The 14799-nt window shown below is 39.0% G+C and overlaps 1 protein-coding gene across 4 annotated transcripts in view; it reads right to left on the bottom strand.

The window, feature by feature from the left end:
- MYO6 (myosin VI) overlaps nt 1-14799 on the bottom strand; it is a 138173-nt gene that overhangs the window by 63972 nt on the left and 59402 nt on the right. For all 4 annotated transcript variants that reach the window (XM_068551647.1, XM_068551648.1, XM_068551649.1 and 1 more), the window contains exons 3-7: nt 14266-14335; nt 8680-8753; nt 5101-5230; nt 3036-3141; nt 1793-1848 (exon numbers count right to left, since the gene is read on the bottom strand). In XM_068551647.1, the coding sequence (XP_068407748.1) occupies nt 1793-1848; nt 3036-3141; nt 5101-5230; nt 8680-8753; nt 14266-14335 (436 nt within the window). The remainder of the gene's footprint in view (nt 1-1792; nt 1849-3035; nt 3142-5100; nt 5231-8679; nt 8754-14265; nt 14336-14799) is intronic.

The following is a 14799-nucleotide window of genomic DNA, read 5'->3' as shown; positions in this document are numbered from 1 at the left end:
TTTTAAAGTCCATTTCTCTTATTCTATCCACAGTAGAAAGCTTAACTAGTCACTAAACCCTTTTAAAGATCACTCCCACGTTGCTTCACTTGCTAAAATAAGAAAGTATTAAAACTAAAAGAAATATTAGCATGTATTCCTCACCTAAAGATTTCTATGGCCCTGACAGTTAACACAAACTATTCTCCAGTAAGGGGCTGTAGAGACATTTGGAATAACACTTTCCAACTGTCCTCAACCAGAGCACGTTACACATTGCACAGTACGTTCTCATGGAAGAAACCAGGCTTATCTGGTTTCAAAGCAAATATGTACCTCAAGTAAACAAGTCCGAATATTAATTAGTATTTTATTAAATTAACCCATTATTTGTTTTTTATTTATTTATTCAGTTTTAAAGGGCCATTCCCTCACTAAAGGCACTTTACTGTGACTATACCTAGGTGTGTCACAGTACCACAGTGAGAACTGTAGATAAAAATTAGAAAATTATTTATATCAAGAAATAGGAAAAACCTTACTGATGCAAACTTTAAAAATGTTTAGTAGAGTCAAATTTATATTCATTTACATGTATATTTTACATAACTGTGAAAAAAATGTATGTAACATTTGCCTGCCATGATATAGTGAAATGCATGAACATAAAAGGCCCCTGATAAATTTTTGTTCAACTGGAATTTTTCTTTAAAATGTCAAGAATATTAAAATATGCACCTAGTAGAGCATATAGTTAAGATGCCTGGGTTTATGTCCCATTTCCACAACTGATGAGCTTACTTACTCTTCAGAAAGTTACTTAAACTCTTTCTACCTTAGCTTCTCATCTGTGAAGCAGGGATAAAATAGTACTTACCTCGTATTCTACGGAGATTTAAGTTAGGTAACAGATTTTAAGCAAATCAGACAATGCCTAACACATCCCACACATGTCAGTATCATCATCATTATTAAATACTTACTGAAGGGGTGAGAAGAGTGTCCAGAGAGGCGTGAAACACCTCAGAGAACTAAAAGGAGATCAATGTGACGAAAGCATAAGGCTGCAGAGGAACAACGACTCAATCAGACCAGAGGAGGTGGGGCAGGCCACACAGAGCACTGGAGGTGATGATATGAATTTGGGGTTTTAGCTTGAGAGAAATACGAAGCCAATAAAGGGCTCGAGCAAAAGAGGTCATTCCAACTTCCACACAGGGAATAGGTTAAAGGGCAGCGAGACCATAAGAGGGGAGACCAGACAGGAACCTGTGCTGCAGGAGGTTGCTGCAGACTCAGCGTGACGGCGGCGGAGACCAAACAGGATCCGAGAAGGCTCTAAGGGGTGGGTGAGCAAGCCCTGACAGCCCGAGGAAGTCAATTTACAGACTCCTGCCTTCCAAGTGTACTCTTTCGTCAAAATGATTTCCCCCAGCACCTCATTTCCAAATAACCCTCTCCCTTTCTCCTTTACAAAAACAAGGTCAACGAAATAAACAGGAGGCAGGAGGGCTTCCTATATTCCTCTCATTCATCCGACAGATACTTGTGGAGCATATACTATGTATCAGGCACTATTCCAGGAGTTTGGAATATATAAAATCCCTGCCCTCTCAGCACGTACATGGGGTCGGGGCGGAAGACAACAGACAGTAAGTAAATGAGAAGATAACGTCTGAGCAAAGATTTGTAGAAGATGGGAGAGTCTTTTGGATCTCTTGGAGAACACTCCAGACCACTGAGAGGATTCTTCTAAGTTAATTTCAGTACATATCTAACAATGGAAAATAAGAATTTTAAAAATTAACAATACCTTCGACAATTCTATCATCAATGTCTTGACCGGTTCCATACGATTCAGTCAGATATCTGTATAAAATACAGGATTAAAAAAATGCTGGATGAGAATGATATTGCCTGCATTATCTTTCTAATTTTAATATTATTTAATACATCTAAAATTTAAACCTGGATCATGCACTGGAATGGCTTATTTAAAATTTTATATTTAAATGCAACTACTATTCTGTTATAGCTTTTTAAACGTTTAAAATTCTATTTGGATGGCCTTTAACATCTAAATCAGCATTATTTTTAAAACTTTTTGGGAATATTCTGATTTTAACCAACTATTTAGTTGTAAATATGCCACACATTGCACACAGAAATATTCATCTTTGACACTGGGAGGAGGGTTGTGGGGAGGTAGAAATAAGAAGGCCAATCATCATAAACTTAATGTAAAAAATGGTTTCAACCACTCTAATGGCAGGACTATTGAAAAAAGAACACAAAGGCTGGATTTTGAAGGAACATTCCAAGATTTCCCTTTTGCTAACCAGCACTGGTCTTCTCCAGGATCCTCATGAGAATAGCATGTCAGAGCTAGATTTCAACAGTCTGCAGCTTAGCTCCCACATGTCTGTTTTTGTAAAAGGGATAGAGCCCACCATTTCAAACTATGTCACAAAGCATGCAAGAGTATTCAAAGTCAACGGGTTCAAATCTCAAGGAGATCTTTGTAACTCTTTGCTCATAACATGCTCATGGCAACACTATTCACAAGAGCCAAGAGATGGAAGCAACCCAAGTGCCCACTGAGGAATGAATGGGTAAACGAAATGTGATACATACACACGAGGGAATATTACTCAGCCTTAAAAAGGAAGAAAATTCTGACACAGGCCACAACATGGATGAACCTCAAGGACATCATGCTATGGGGGATAAGCCAACCACAGAAAAACAAAAAGTATATGATCCACTTATATAAGGTATCTAGAGTAGTCAAAATCATAGAGGCAGGAAGTAGAATGGTGGTTGCCAGGGGCTGGGGTCAGGGGAAACGGGGAGTTGTTTAACGGGTACAGAGTTTTAGTTTCTCAAGATGAAAGGTTCTGGAGACTGGCTGAACAACAATGTGAATATACTTAGCACTAGAACTGTACACTCAGAAGTCGTTAAAGATGGTAAATTTTATGTTATATATTTTTTTTACCACAATTAAGAAAAATCAACCCGCTCAAAATATTCTAGGTCAGATAAATACTCCTCACCTTAGAACAAATTTTGTATTCTCCGTTTTGCCAGCTCCTGATTCTCCAGATACAATGACAGACTGACTCATCTTGAGCACCTTCATGTCTCGAAAAGCCTTATCAGCTGGGGTCAAAATAATACATTAGCGATGAACAGTGTATTAAATACAAAATTTTCCAAATGATAGAAAGTCCATTTACTATCAAAAAGCACTTGCTCCTAAAGAAATTATAATGTGTGTTTACAGTTACCAAAATTTTTAAATAGAATCATTGAAAAGTGTTCAAAACATCTCTAAAGGTATATATGTTAAATGTTCTCTCTAATTATCCTGACAGCTAAGTAATATGAAATCAAATAAACAACTCTTATGTTTGTACTTGAATGTCTCAACATTATGAGCTGTGGCTCAGCTTTTCCTAATACTAGAGCAGACCTGCAGAGAGATGAAAAATGCTCACTATGCATAACTAATGACATCCCCGGAGAAAAAAGCAAGAAGTAAATAACGAGCTACCAATCAAGAAATCTGGCAGCCAAAATTTCTGCTGGAGAAAAAAAAAACACATAACTGCATAATAAATCTGTGGGTTTTTTCCTGTAATACTACTATTAAATTTAAACATCGTGTAGAATTTTTCAGCATTTCAAAAATAGGCAAAATTAACTGCTTTAAATTTTTTAGATTTGTGATTATTTATATATACAATTTTTAACTATCTGCATTATACTCCAACAATTTAGACTATAAAATGTCTTTAAGACTCCACAGACAAGATGAGTACAATTCAGTTCTATTAAAGTGGGCTCAAATTAAAACAATTTTGATTAAAAATTAGGCCCTGACAAACTTAGCCCTATAAGGCAACTATTTCTCGCCTCAGACATGTGCTACCCATACCAGTGAAGAAAGCTCTATTAATGGCTTTTACTCTAAGGGCCAAATGCAAACTACACACAAGAGTATTCACATCCCTTTGACCAATTTATCAGCAATCTGTTCCACCCACTTTTGTGGAATCGTTGTAAAAACTTTTTTAGCAGTAAACAACTAAAAACAAAAGCCGGTTTATTTACATTTTAAACATGTAACTTGCTCACACTGAGGTTCTAAGGATTTTGCACCATTTAGCCAGCTGACAGAACACACACCCATGCCCATCAGAGCATCAGAGAACCAGAAGTCAATGTGCAGCTGCACTGGACTTGGTGTACACATTCACTCTTGCCTAGTAGCACACAGTACACGGTCAGCCAAATCTAGAGGTGAAGCCCGGTTAGGCCATAATACGGGTACAAAGAGAAAGCCCAAAGAGAAACTAATTGCACTAAGAACCAGAACCAAAACGGTTCTGGTTGCACTAAGAACCAGAACCAAAACGGTTCTGGTTGCACTAAGAACCAGAACCAGCTATGTCTGAATCCCAAGGCTTAGCTAACATCTCTGTACCTGCAGCCACCAGCTACGGGGGACGCCTGTCAAATAACTCCCTCTCTGCTCCTCAGAGCTAAAGTGCTTTGAGATGAGACAGCGCCTGAGAAAGGCAGAGACAGATGTTGCCGCCTTCCCACACGGACCCCCCCCAGAGATAGGAAGCGTGTATCACTATCGATCCTTTACAGTTTACAGAGCCCTGATGCGGGGCAAAGCATGGAAGACGTCTGCTCTCACAGCTCCTTTCTAGCCCAGGTAACGCGCTCACTAGTGATGACCTGGGTAACAGCAGACAGCCCGCGCCTCCTTCCTAGTTGTGGAAGGAGGACACTTTTCAGGTGGAGTCAGAAGAAAACAATAGGTCAGCTTTTATCATGACCTACTTTCAACTGGGTGGACACGCTTAAGACGACACGGGCCTTTAACAAAGGTAATGAGGTACAACCGCCCCGTGAGTTGGCCGCAAAAGTATCTTCCCCACCCTGTGTGAACACATGCCCCTGACATGGTGATACATTCAGAAGGCACACAAGCCCTCCGAAATACGTATTCGATTCATGGTGTCTCTTATTAATCCAAAAGAAAAACTGAGTAAATTTGTACAATTTAAAGAAAATTAAATCTTAAGATACAATTAAATTACTTACCAATTGCAAAGACATGAGGTGGCATTGTCCCAAGAGATTTTCCTTGGTACGACTTTATTGTTTCTGAAGAATATATTTTAGGTATGTCGAAGTATGGGTTCACTGCAATCAGAATGTTGGCCACATATGTCTAAGTGGGAAAGACATAAACATAAAATTTTCCAATTACTGTTTCCATTTAAAACCAAACAAGGGTCACAGGAGAAAGAACAGACAGCAAATAGACACCCCCAGTTCTCTCTATAAGTAGAACTCCTAAATCTGCATTTCTGGACCTAAATATTCCCTGATCTCTATAGGACCCATATTTCTCTAACTCTTAATAAATATTTACATCTTCTTAACCCATAGCCATCTAAAGCTCAGCACATCCAAAATCAAAATCATCTCTCTTGACCTCCCTTTGCCTCAAAGGAAACATGCGCCTCCCACCCCCCCCTCCCAGGTTCATCACTACCAGGTCTGCATGGGCAGAGCTGAGTCTACACCTCCATCTCAGACACCTTCTGTTGACTCCACTTATGACATCTACTCTATGCCTACAGCCTGAGTTTTGCTTATTTGTATTCCTCGCCTAGACTACTTTCTTCACCCTGCTACTAAACAGTTTAACGTAGCTCACAGGACCCTCTAGGCCCTGAAGAGTTTAACATAGCTCACAGGACCCTCTAGGCCTATGCCCATCACTGAAAGCCAAGGACTGATTTAGCTCGGTGGTGACCACTTGGTCCCAGATTTTTGCAAAACAGCATATGCGCTAACCATTGCCTAGAATACTGACGGGCTAAATGTTTAATGAGCAAGTGAAGCTTGCTTTTAAATCTGAAATTTAACTGTGGCTTCAAAAGACCAGAAAGATGCCACCAATAGGATTTATAAAATTCCTCGTGGGGAGAAAGAGAGTTGTGGTTTAGCAATTAGTTGTGGTCTACTGGCCGAACCAGGGCACACAAGACCATGTTTTTCTCTTTTCTGCTTCCAGCTGTGGAACGGAAATGATACAGAAACCCTGAACTCTCAGCCTACTCATCTAAAATTCCGTGAATGTTCCCAACGATGTTTCCTGGAGTTGGGTAAAAAATAAGAAATTCCCGATAATAATGTTTCTATGGGAAACAAAAGGAAAGTAACAGAGACTTTAGTAACCAAGGGAAATGTTAAACGTGAGGTAGCTATTGTTCTACTCAACTCTAAGGGAGAATGGTGGCAACTCTGGTTGGTGAGACGTATAAAAATATCCAATTTAAACTATTCTGAACTGCTCCCCTCTCTTGCATATATTATGATAATAATAACTCTATTTGTGTATTGCTGATATTTAATGGTTTTATAACTAAAAGGCATAACTGGCTAGGCAAAAACCCACCAGTCACGGCTTTCATTAACTTTGAAAATACTGGTTTTCCAAACAGGATCTGATGATCCTAAACAGCCACTATCTAACACTATCTAACAACCGCATACACATCTTAGGAAAAGAAGGCAATAACAGCTAGGAATAACCTTAAAATTCTCCAGAGTGATGCAGACATTATACATGAGAAACAAAAACTTAAATTTCACAAATAGGTAATTATTTCTATCAAGCATGTGATTTAGCAAAGACTTGCAGGTCAACTAAACATAATGTGAAAAAAAGAAAACTAATTTTTTTGAAAGTACAATGAATTCTGCACGTAAACCTTCAGCTATCAATGGTCACAGTGAGCAAACGTAGCACCACTGCAGCACAGGAAGCCTTAAAAGACCAACGAAAATCCCATGGGTGTGAAGCTTTCCTATAAACATCCCAAATAAAAACAAAGTATCTCAATTTCTTTGAATAAGATCATTCTGTAAAGGTAATTTAAAATTTGTAAACTTCAAGGAAAAGAATTAAAACAATTAAAATTTGCTCAAATAAGTAAGATTGCTCCACTACCACCAAGTGATGTTAGACATGTAAAGAAAAAATAGCGGCCAGTTCTACTTGAAAGATGGTTACATCTAAATCAACTTTTACTGACTTAGTACAAGTTAAGCTGCTTTAACAAACGAATTTTTAAAATTTTTATTATTTTAGTACCTAAAACAACATTTAGCACACATCAGATACTCAATATTAGTATGCTGATTAAGTGAATTTTGCTTCTAAATATAGTTTTAAATAAGAATAGCCATATAACCAAAAAAAAAAAAAAAGAATAGCCATATATATGTGTGTGTGTGTGTGTGTGTGTGTGTGTATATTAACCGAAATACACTATTTAGTTGATTTTGAGAAAAATCAAGGAGGAAAGGAAAGACTTAATAACTATGTATAACCGAAAGACAGCAAGTAAACTCTTCTGGAAAAGACTAGATTAGTTCTATTTCCCAGCTGTCATTACTTGGACAGATGGCAAAGACTAAAGGTAATTTAGTCAGAATTAAGTAAGTACAATTAGCCAAATTGATAGCGATATAAAAGATTAAGAATGTCATTTGATCTAGGAAGTGTCAAAGAAGCCATGTGTTTTCTTCGTTCAAAAATAATGAAGAGTCCCATCTTTATAACAGGAGGCCTACAGTGCGGTAATTCACCTCCAGCCAACAAAGGGATATATAGAACTCATATGTGCCCAATGAATCATTATAATTAAAACAGACTAGTTAAGTATCCATCTGAATGATTTGGTACAAACCCTATTTCCATTAAAAGCATTGTCTTTCATTTTTAAGTATCCTGGGTTTTTAGGGTAAGTTACCTGTTTGGAATGAAATATTGCAACTATTCAGGCTCTGTGATCAGCATTTCAGTGTTCCTGATATTTCCTCACGTACTGCCTTCTATTCTAATTCACACTGCTTTGTCTTCCAAGTTTTTAATTTCAATACGTATGCCTTATAGTCTGCCTTAAACGTTTTGCAGAACAATGTGGAAACTGCATCAATTAAAAAGATCTACAGGGGCTTCCCTGGTGGCGCAGTGGTTGAGAATCTGCCTGCCAATGCAGGCGACACGGGTTCGAGCCCTGGTCTGGGACGATCTCACATGCCGCGGAGCAGCTAGGCCCATGAGCCACAACTACTGAGCCTGCGCGTCTGGAGCCTGTGCTCCGCAACAAGAGAGGCCGCGATAGTGAGAGGCCCGCGCACCGCGATGAAGAGTGGCCCCCACTCGCCGCAACTAGAGAAAGCCCTCGCACACAGACGAAGACCCAACACAGCCAAAAATTAAAAAAAAAAAAAAAAAAAAAAAGATCTACAGATATATGCCAAAAGTTAAAAAATCAAAACTCAAAATAATTAGTGTTTTTTTTTTTAAATATCCAAATTGGATAGTTTTAAGTCTGAATGATATTAGATGATGCTCTGCATTCATCATTTCATTCTGCAAATATTTATTAAGTGCCTACTATGTACCATGTGTGGTCTAAGCCCTGGTGTTAGAGCAATAAATCAGAAAAGAATCCTTATCCTCACCGAGCTCACCCTCCGTTCAGCAGGCTCAGATCAAGTATGATTTCCTGTTAGAAAATCTCAAGCTCAACAGAATCAAACAGTAGCACGCAAAATAATTATTCGCACAAAAACTTAACGTACAGGTAAAATACTTACATAAATTCTGTCCTTACTGTATCGAACTTTGATATTGTGGAGCAGTGTGGCTTCATTCAAATACATTAATGAACCTGAGGCGGAAAATTTGTAAATCATTAGATATTTGAAGAAAGAAAGTAAAATAAAACAATGCCATCTTAATCTGAATCACTCTGATCCAAGCTAAAATTCACCTGTTACGTTAGATTTAATTCCATTTTTTTTCCTGGTACATGTAAACCCCAGAGGCTGATTTAAAATGTATCTAGTTTACATATGTGTGACAGTGATATTTTTAAGCAATAAATTTCCAGCGAGGTGAGTACCTCTAGTTAGTACCAGGTGAGTACAAAAAACCGAGGACAATTCAAGCGGGAAAAAAAGAACTACTTTAGATAGTGCTGATTTTAATACATTTTGACACAAAAAAAGATTAGTAGACGACACTAATCCCATCTGATGCTCAGAATTTTACAGGAAAAACACAAAAGATAAAATTTTAGAATGGGAAGGGATCGTGTCATTCAGGCAGTGCCTCACGACTGACAGACTAAACAAGAATCCTGAAGAAATCTGTACGTCTTAAACCAGGATATGCAGCTAACTGACAGCAGCATCAGGGTAGAAATCTTGTTTTTCTAACGTCTGTCCTCCTAACGCTCTGACACATCCTGTTCTCCCAGCCTGATCTACTGCCCCGGCCCTCAGTCCCCTGAGCTCCATTTCCACGTTGCCACCACGCACTTGAGCAGACAAGCCCACTCTTCCCCCAGCCACTCTGCTTCCATTATCAGCACCACCGTTTCTCACTCATCTATTCTGCAAGCCTTAGTCAATACTAGGACCATCCTCTCTCCCCCTCCTTGCTCTAAGCCCATTTCCAAGTCTTTATACATGTAATAAAGTATAGCACAGCGCCAGCTTCATGGTAGGCACTCAAAATTAGCACAATCTGAGTCTCTGAAATGTCCCTCCTTTCTTTCCATTTCCACAGCCCCAATCCCAGTTTAGGTGTCGTCACCTCGTCTGTAATCACAGCAGCCTCTCACTTGTCTACTGCCGCAATCTCTCTCCTCTCTAACCCAGATTGCTCAGTGCATTAATCTAACCACACTAGAGCCCTGACTAGATCTCTCTCTTCCTCAAAACTCATCAGTGGGTCTCCATCAACTACCAAATCCATGTTCAAGTCTGATATTCAAGGCCCTTAGTAAACCTGCATTCAACTGACCTTTTCATATAATTTTCCATAACTCCCTTTAATATGGTCTAACCTGCAGGCAGACTAAACCATTTACCAAACTCAACTACCATGCATGCATTGGGCTGCACCTCTATATTTCTAGGTATCAAAAATCTACCTATCCAAAAAAAAAATCTACCTATCCTTTAAGGTCAGTTCAAAGACTATCCCTCAAATGACACCTCCCCATTCTCACTACCCCACCACCACTAGGACTACTTGCTCCTCTGTACTTTCGTTATGGTGCTTACCACAGGATGCCAGTCTTGTGATGACAGCTTTGTATATCTGGTTTTGGCTTCTATACCGGATCCCTGAGGGCAGGGCCCTGCCTGATTCATTTGCTTGTTTGCTTGATCCCTCACTGAAGTTGTATATATGCCTACACTGTATGTATATATAAAACCTACAATGCAACACCCGACCAATTCTGTCAAACAAGAGCCCGTTGCTCTACCTGCCTCAACAGACTGCCCGTGCGTCTACACTCACACGATGCAGCCAGTTCACACCGCAAGGACACGGGCCTCACTGTTTTCTAATGCCACTTACAGCAGAAAAATACAGAGTAAGAAGTGGGTGGAGGCCCCTAACAGTTGAAGTGCAGCCCTCCTTTCAGTTGAGGAAAGATGTGGAGAAGGCAGGCAGCAGGGGGCATCTCGTGTGGGCTCAGTCCCCTGCTTTCTATACCCCTGAACTCTTCCACCCCCGTCCCCAGGAGCTTGATCTACAAGCTGCCTTTCCTTACGCAAAGCACAACAGCGAACCGCTCGCCCATCGCTCAGCTTCCTCTGAAACTGCCTGGCTGCATGATGCTACTCTCTCTGCTTCCTGTAAGTAAGAATGCCTAATGCCACGATACGGCTCCCCTAGAAAAGCTAATCATATGAACCTACATGGCATGCGGATGGCTGCTTGCCCTTCTTTCTCTACCTCCTCCCATACTCACCACCAGCCTTCTCAGGGATATCTGGTAATCCAACTAAATAAATCCCTCACTGTTGTCCACAGACAGATGGATGGATAAAGAAGATGTGGCACATATATACAATGGAATATTACTCAGCCATAAAAAGAAATGAAATTGAGTTATTTGTAGTGAGGTGGATGGACTTAGAGTCTGTCATACAGAGTGAAGTAAGTCAGAAAGAGAAAAACAAATACCGTATGCTAACACATATATATGGAATCTAAAAAAAAAATGGTTCTTAAGACCCTAGGGGCAGGACAGAAATGAAGACGCAGACGTAGAAAATGGACCTGAGGACATAGGGAGGGGGAAGGGTAAGCTGGGACGAAGTGAGAGAGTGGCATGGACATATATACACTACCACACGTAAAATAGATAGCTAGTGGGAAGCAGCCGCATAGCACAGGGAGATCAGCTCTGTGCTTTGTGACCACCTAGAGGGGTGGGATAAGGAGGGTGGGAGGGAGACGCAAGAGGGAGGGGATATGGGGATATATGTAAATGTATAGCTGATTCACTATGTTATAAAGCAGAAACTAACACACTATTGTAAAGCAATTATACTCCAATATAGACGTTAAAAAAAAAAAAATCCCTCACTGCTGAAATATCTGCCAATGACAATAAAAATTTGGACCAGAGGGTCTTCCTCTTAAATTATGCCACTCAGACTACTCCATTTAAATAAAGACACAGAAAAGGAAAGACAGAAGGGAACATGTATGACCCTCAGCTTGCCAGAATGGGAAACGCTAAGTCTCAGTGGCCTTTGCATCCCTGAAGGCACGACCTAGGGATGCTCAGAGGGTCTTGGAAATCACCTCCTGCTCCACCAAATTCCCTCCTCCCCTCCTCTCGTAGTGGCCACCCCAGGACTACTTGGTGGGGCTACTGACATGCAATACTTTAGGTGAACTGTTCGCCTTTTATGCCTAATTATTCATTGATTTAACTGTACACTCGATATTAAAAATTTTTAAATAAGACATAATAAAAGAATGAACGTCTTTGTTTCTTTATAAACTCCGTAAGAAGAATTTTGGTATAATTAATATATACTGAGCACACCAAAAGTTTCTAATGAAGACTGGATATCACTCAATTATTAAATTTAGGAATCTGACTAGGGAGTTACCTAAGCATTTAAGATTCTACTTATTTGTTACAGTTCTGGTTCACTGAGAGAAAAAAAAGAACCCACAAACAACTTCGACACAGTAGAAGTCAATCAATTCTATCGTTACACTGCTGTAGAAGTCATTCCATTACTGAAAAAGAGACTGAAACAGGCAACTTTGGGGATTCTTTCCAATATTATAGTTTATACTTTATTATTCTCGACTTCTAACAGGGATCATTCATGAAGATTATTATATGCCATGTAAGTAACAGTAGCTTAAAAATTAGCACAAAAAATTGCTTATTTTAATTACCAACCTCACATCCCTGAACTACTTTCCTATTCTGGCATTAATCCCTCAAGAGTCAAGTAAAAAGGCAAAGTTAACATACTAAACTCCACACATAAAACCCTTCACATAGAAAACCTGGAGCTAAAACTAAAGGTAATAAATTCTGCTATATTATGAGGGCACTACCAGAAGTCAACTCGTGGGTCTGTTTCAACAGAACCTTTATCACATAGTTCAGGATGTTCTACTATAGACATCAAGCTTTTAAACATTACATTATTACCGTGATGCAGAGAAGAGGAAAGGATTTTAGAAATACGCACGTGAGACCCAAACAAACAACGCCATGCGTCACTTGGCGGAGGACAGTGGTGTAGTGGGCAACCAAGCCTCAGGCAAAAGGACTAAACTACTAAATGATGGAACCACTTTCGCTGGAAAACCTGCATTCTAAACTCAACCGTTAGAGCTGCGTTCGTGATGTGGTTTCAGAAAGGGGACATCAAGTAGGGCTGGACTGTGTGGTGAGGACAGGTACATCCTCAGCAACATTCCTGCCGTCTGGCATCACCAAAGTCAACACCTGCAAGAAGCAGCACATCTCCACTAAGACCAGGGAAACTGCACGGTGAGACAAGTCCACCACCACGAAACAATCAGAGGGAGACTGCTTTAAAATATTTAAGAGATGGATTAAAAGTAATTCAACATCATTTATTATGTTTAGCTCTATGTGGATACATAAACCAGAAAACATTATTTTGATATATGAAAAGGATTGATTCCAATTCCGAATACCCTAGCAAGTTTTAACAGAAAAGAATTTTCTCTTATTTTACATACGACAGAATCTCGTTCCTTTCTGTTGTTGTTCTGATTGCTGTTCAGAAAAATATTATCCCATCAGACAAACTCTATAGCAATTTTGGAAAGGAAGGGAGCGCCCCATTTTTTTTCCCAGTCTCTTACACCTAATAACAACAGATACCATCTGTTGAGAGGCTGCGAGAGGTCAGGCACTGCACCGAGCATTTTAAATGTATCATCTCGAAGCACGAAACATAAAAATCATTACTCCTGTTTTCCAGACGAGAAGCTCAAAGGGGAGAGAGAAACTGCCTACGGGCACACAGCTTCCTAATGGCACAGTCAGAATCTGAACTCGGGGCTCCCCCATTACTCCTGCATTCCACGTCACATAGGGGGATCTTACAGGCTTACTCAAATGCGAACTCCAGAGAAAACCAATAAGGACAAAACATATTCCTTTCTCCTACCTCTCTTATTTAATTGCAGAGTTTTTAATGCCAGATACATTTAACGAAACCCATGACAACTGGACATGATTCTTAAATATCGCCACATAAAAAATGAAACATGATTACCGCTTTATCTTGAAAACGTAGAAGAATAAACATGGCCTATTGCTCTGGATACAGTACTTTTTCACCAAAAATTCTAAGATAGCTGTAAGTCGAATTAATGTTGCACTTTAATCCAATGTTCTGAAATCAATTTTCAATTAGTACTTATTACGTAGTATTTTTTTTAATGTCTGTTTCCTTCAAAGGGTGACACTAAATGGGTCCTCTTGACTCAACTTCCAAATTACTGAACCACATATACAACTATAAAAAATCATCTGATTCCAGATGATTCAGAGGTTCAAAAAAAAAAAAAAAAAAAATCATAAAACCAAGAGATCTTTAGTTCAGGCTTCATAGTTAGTAAATGATTACCATTCCCTGTATTTACACAACTGAGATAACACTAAAAAGATATTCAGGAGACCCCTTCACCAAAGTGCAAATGTGAGAGAACAATGCATCTAGGACTGTGGGGCCCCTGAACCTTCAGGTCAAAAGGCAACATTTCTTCTGAACAAGGACAGTGTGCCCTGTAATATAATCACTCACGTACTTTTTGAAGGAACAGTTCCCTTTTCTATGATGAGAACTAGTTTTTAAATTGATACTTACAGTTATCTTCCACATCTTTTTTACTGTCCTCTTCTGCAGGGAACACTTGGTTTATGAGAGCCAGAAATGTCTAAAAAACAAAACAAGAGCTCATTAAACGAGAAGCTTACAAATAGTAAGAAAGATAAAGGAGCTTAACTGACGGCATACATTGAAATAACGGCAATAATATGCTCTTCATTAAAATGTAATACAAGATCCTACTACTAAACAAGTCATTACTCACATATATTATCCATTATTACTATGAACATGAAATCAATAATGGAAATCAATAAAACAAAAACAAAACCTGTGCTGTAACACCTAGAGTGGGACAAAAAAAGAAGTATATTAATAAGTTTACATAGGTATGCTATTGAACAACTTTTTAAAAAAATAAAAATTTTAATGTTTATGTATACAGCAATTTTATTGTTTTAAAAAAGGAAAAAAGTAACATCCAATCAATCAGATAACACCAACAGACCATAATTTACTTAATGTTATTGTCTGAGTAAAACACATTAGACACAAATTCCTGTACAGGAATGT

Source organism: Eschrichtius robustus, chromosome 9, assembly GCF_028021215.1.
Source record: "Eschrichtius robustus isolate mEscRob2 chromosome 9, mEscRob2.pri, whole genome shotgun sequence".
Taxonomy (NCBI): Eukaryota; Metazoa; Chordata; class Mammalia; order Artiodactyla; family Eschrichtiidae; genus Eschrichtius; species Eschrichtius robustus.
Note: the sequence above shows the minus strand (reverse complement) of the source record. Positions and strands in the feature narration are given on the sequence as shown.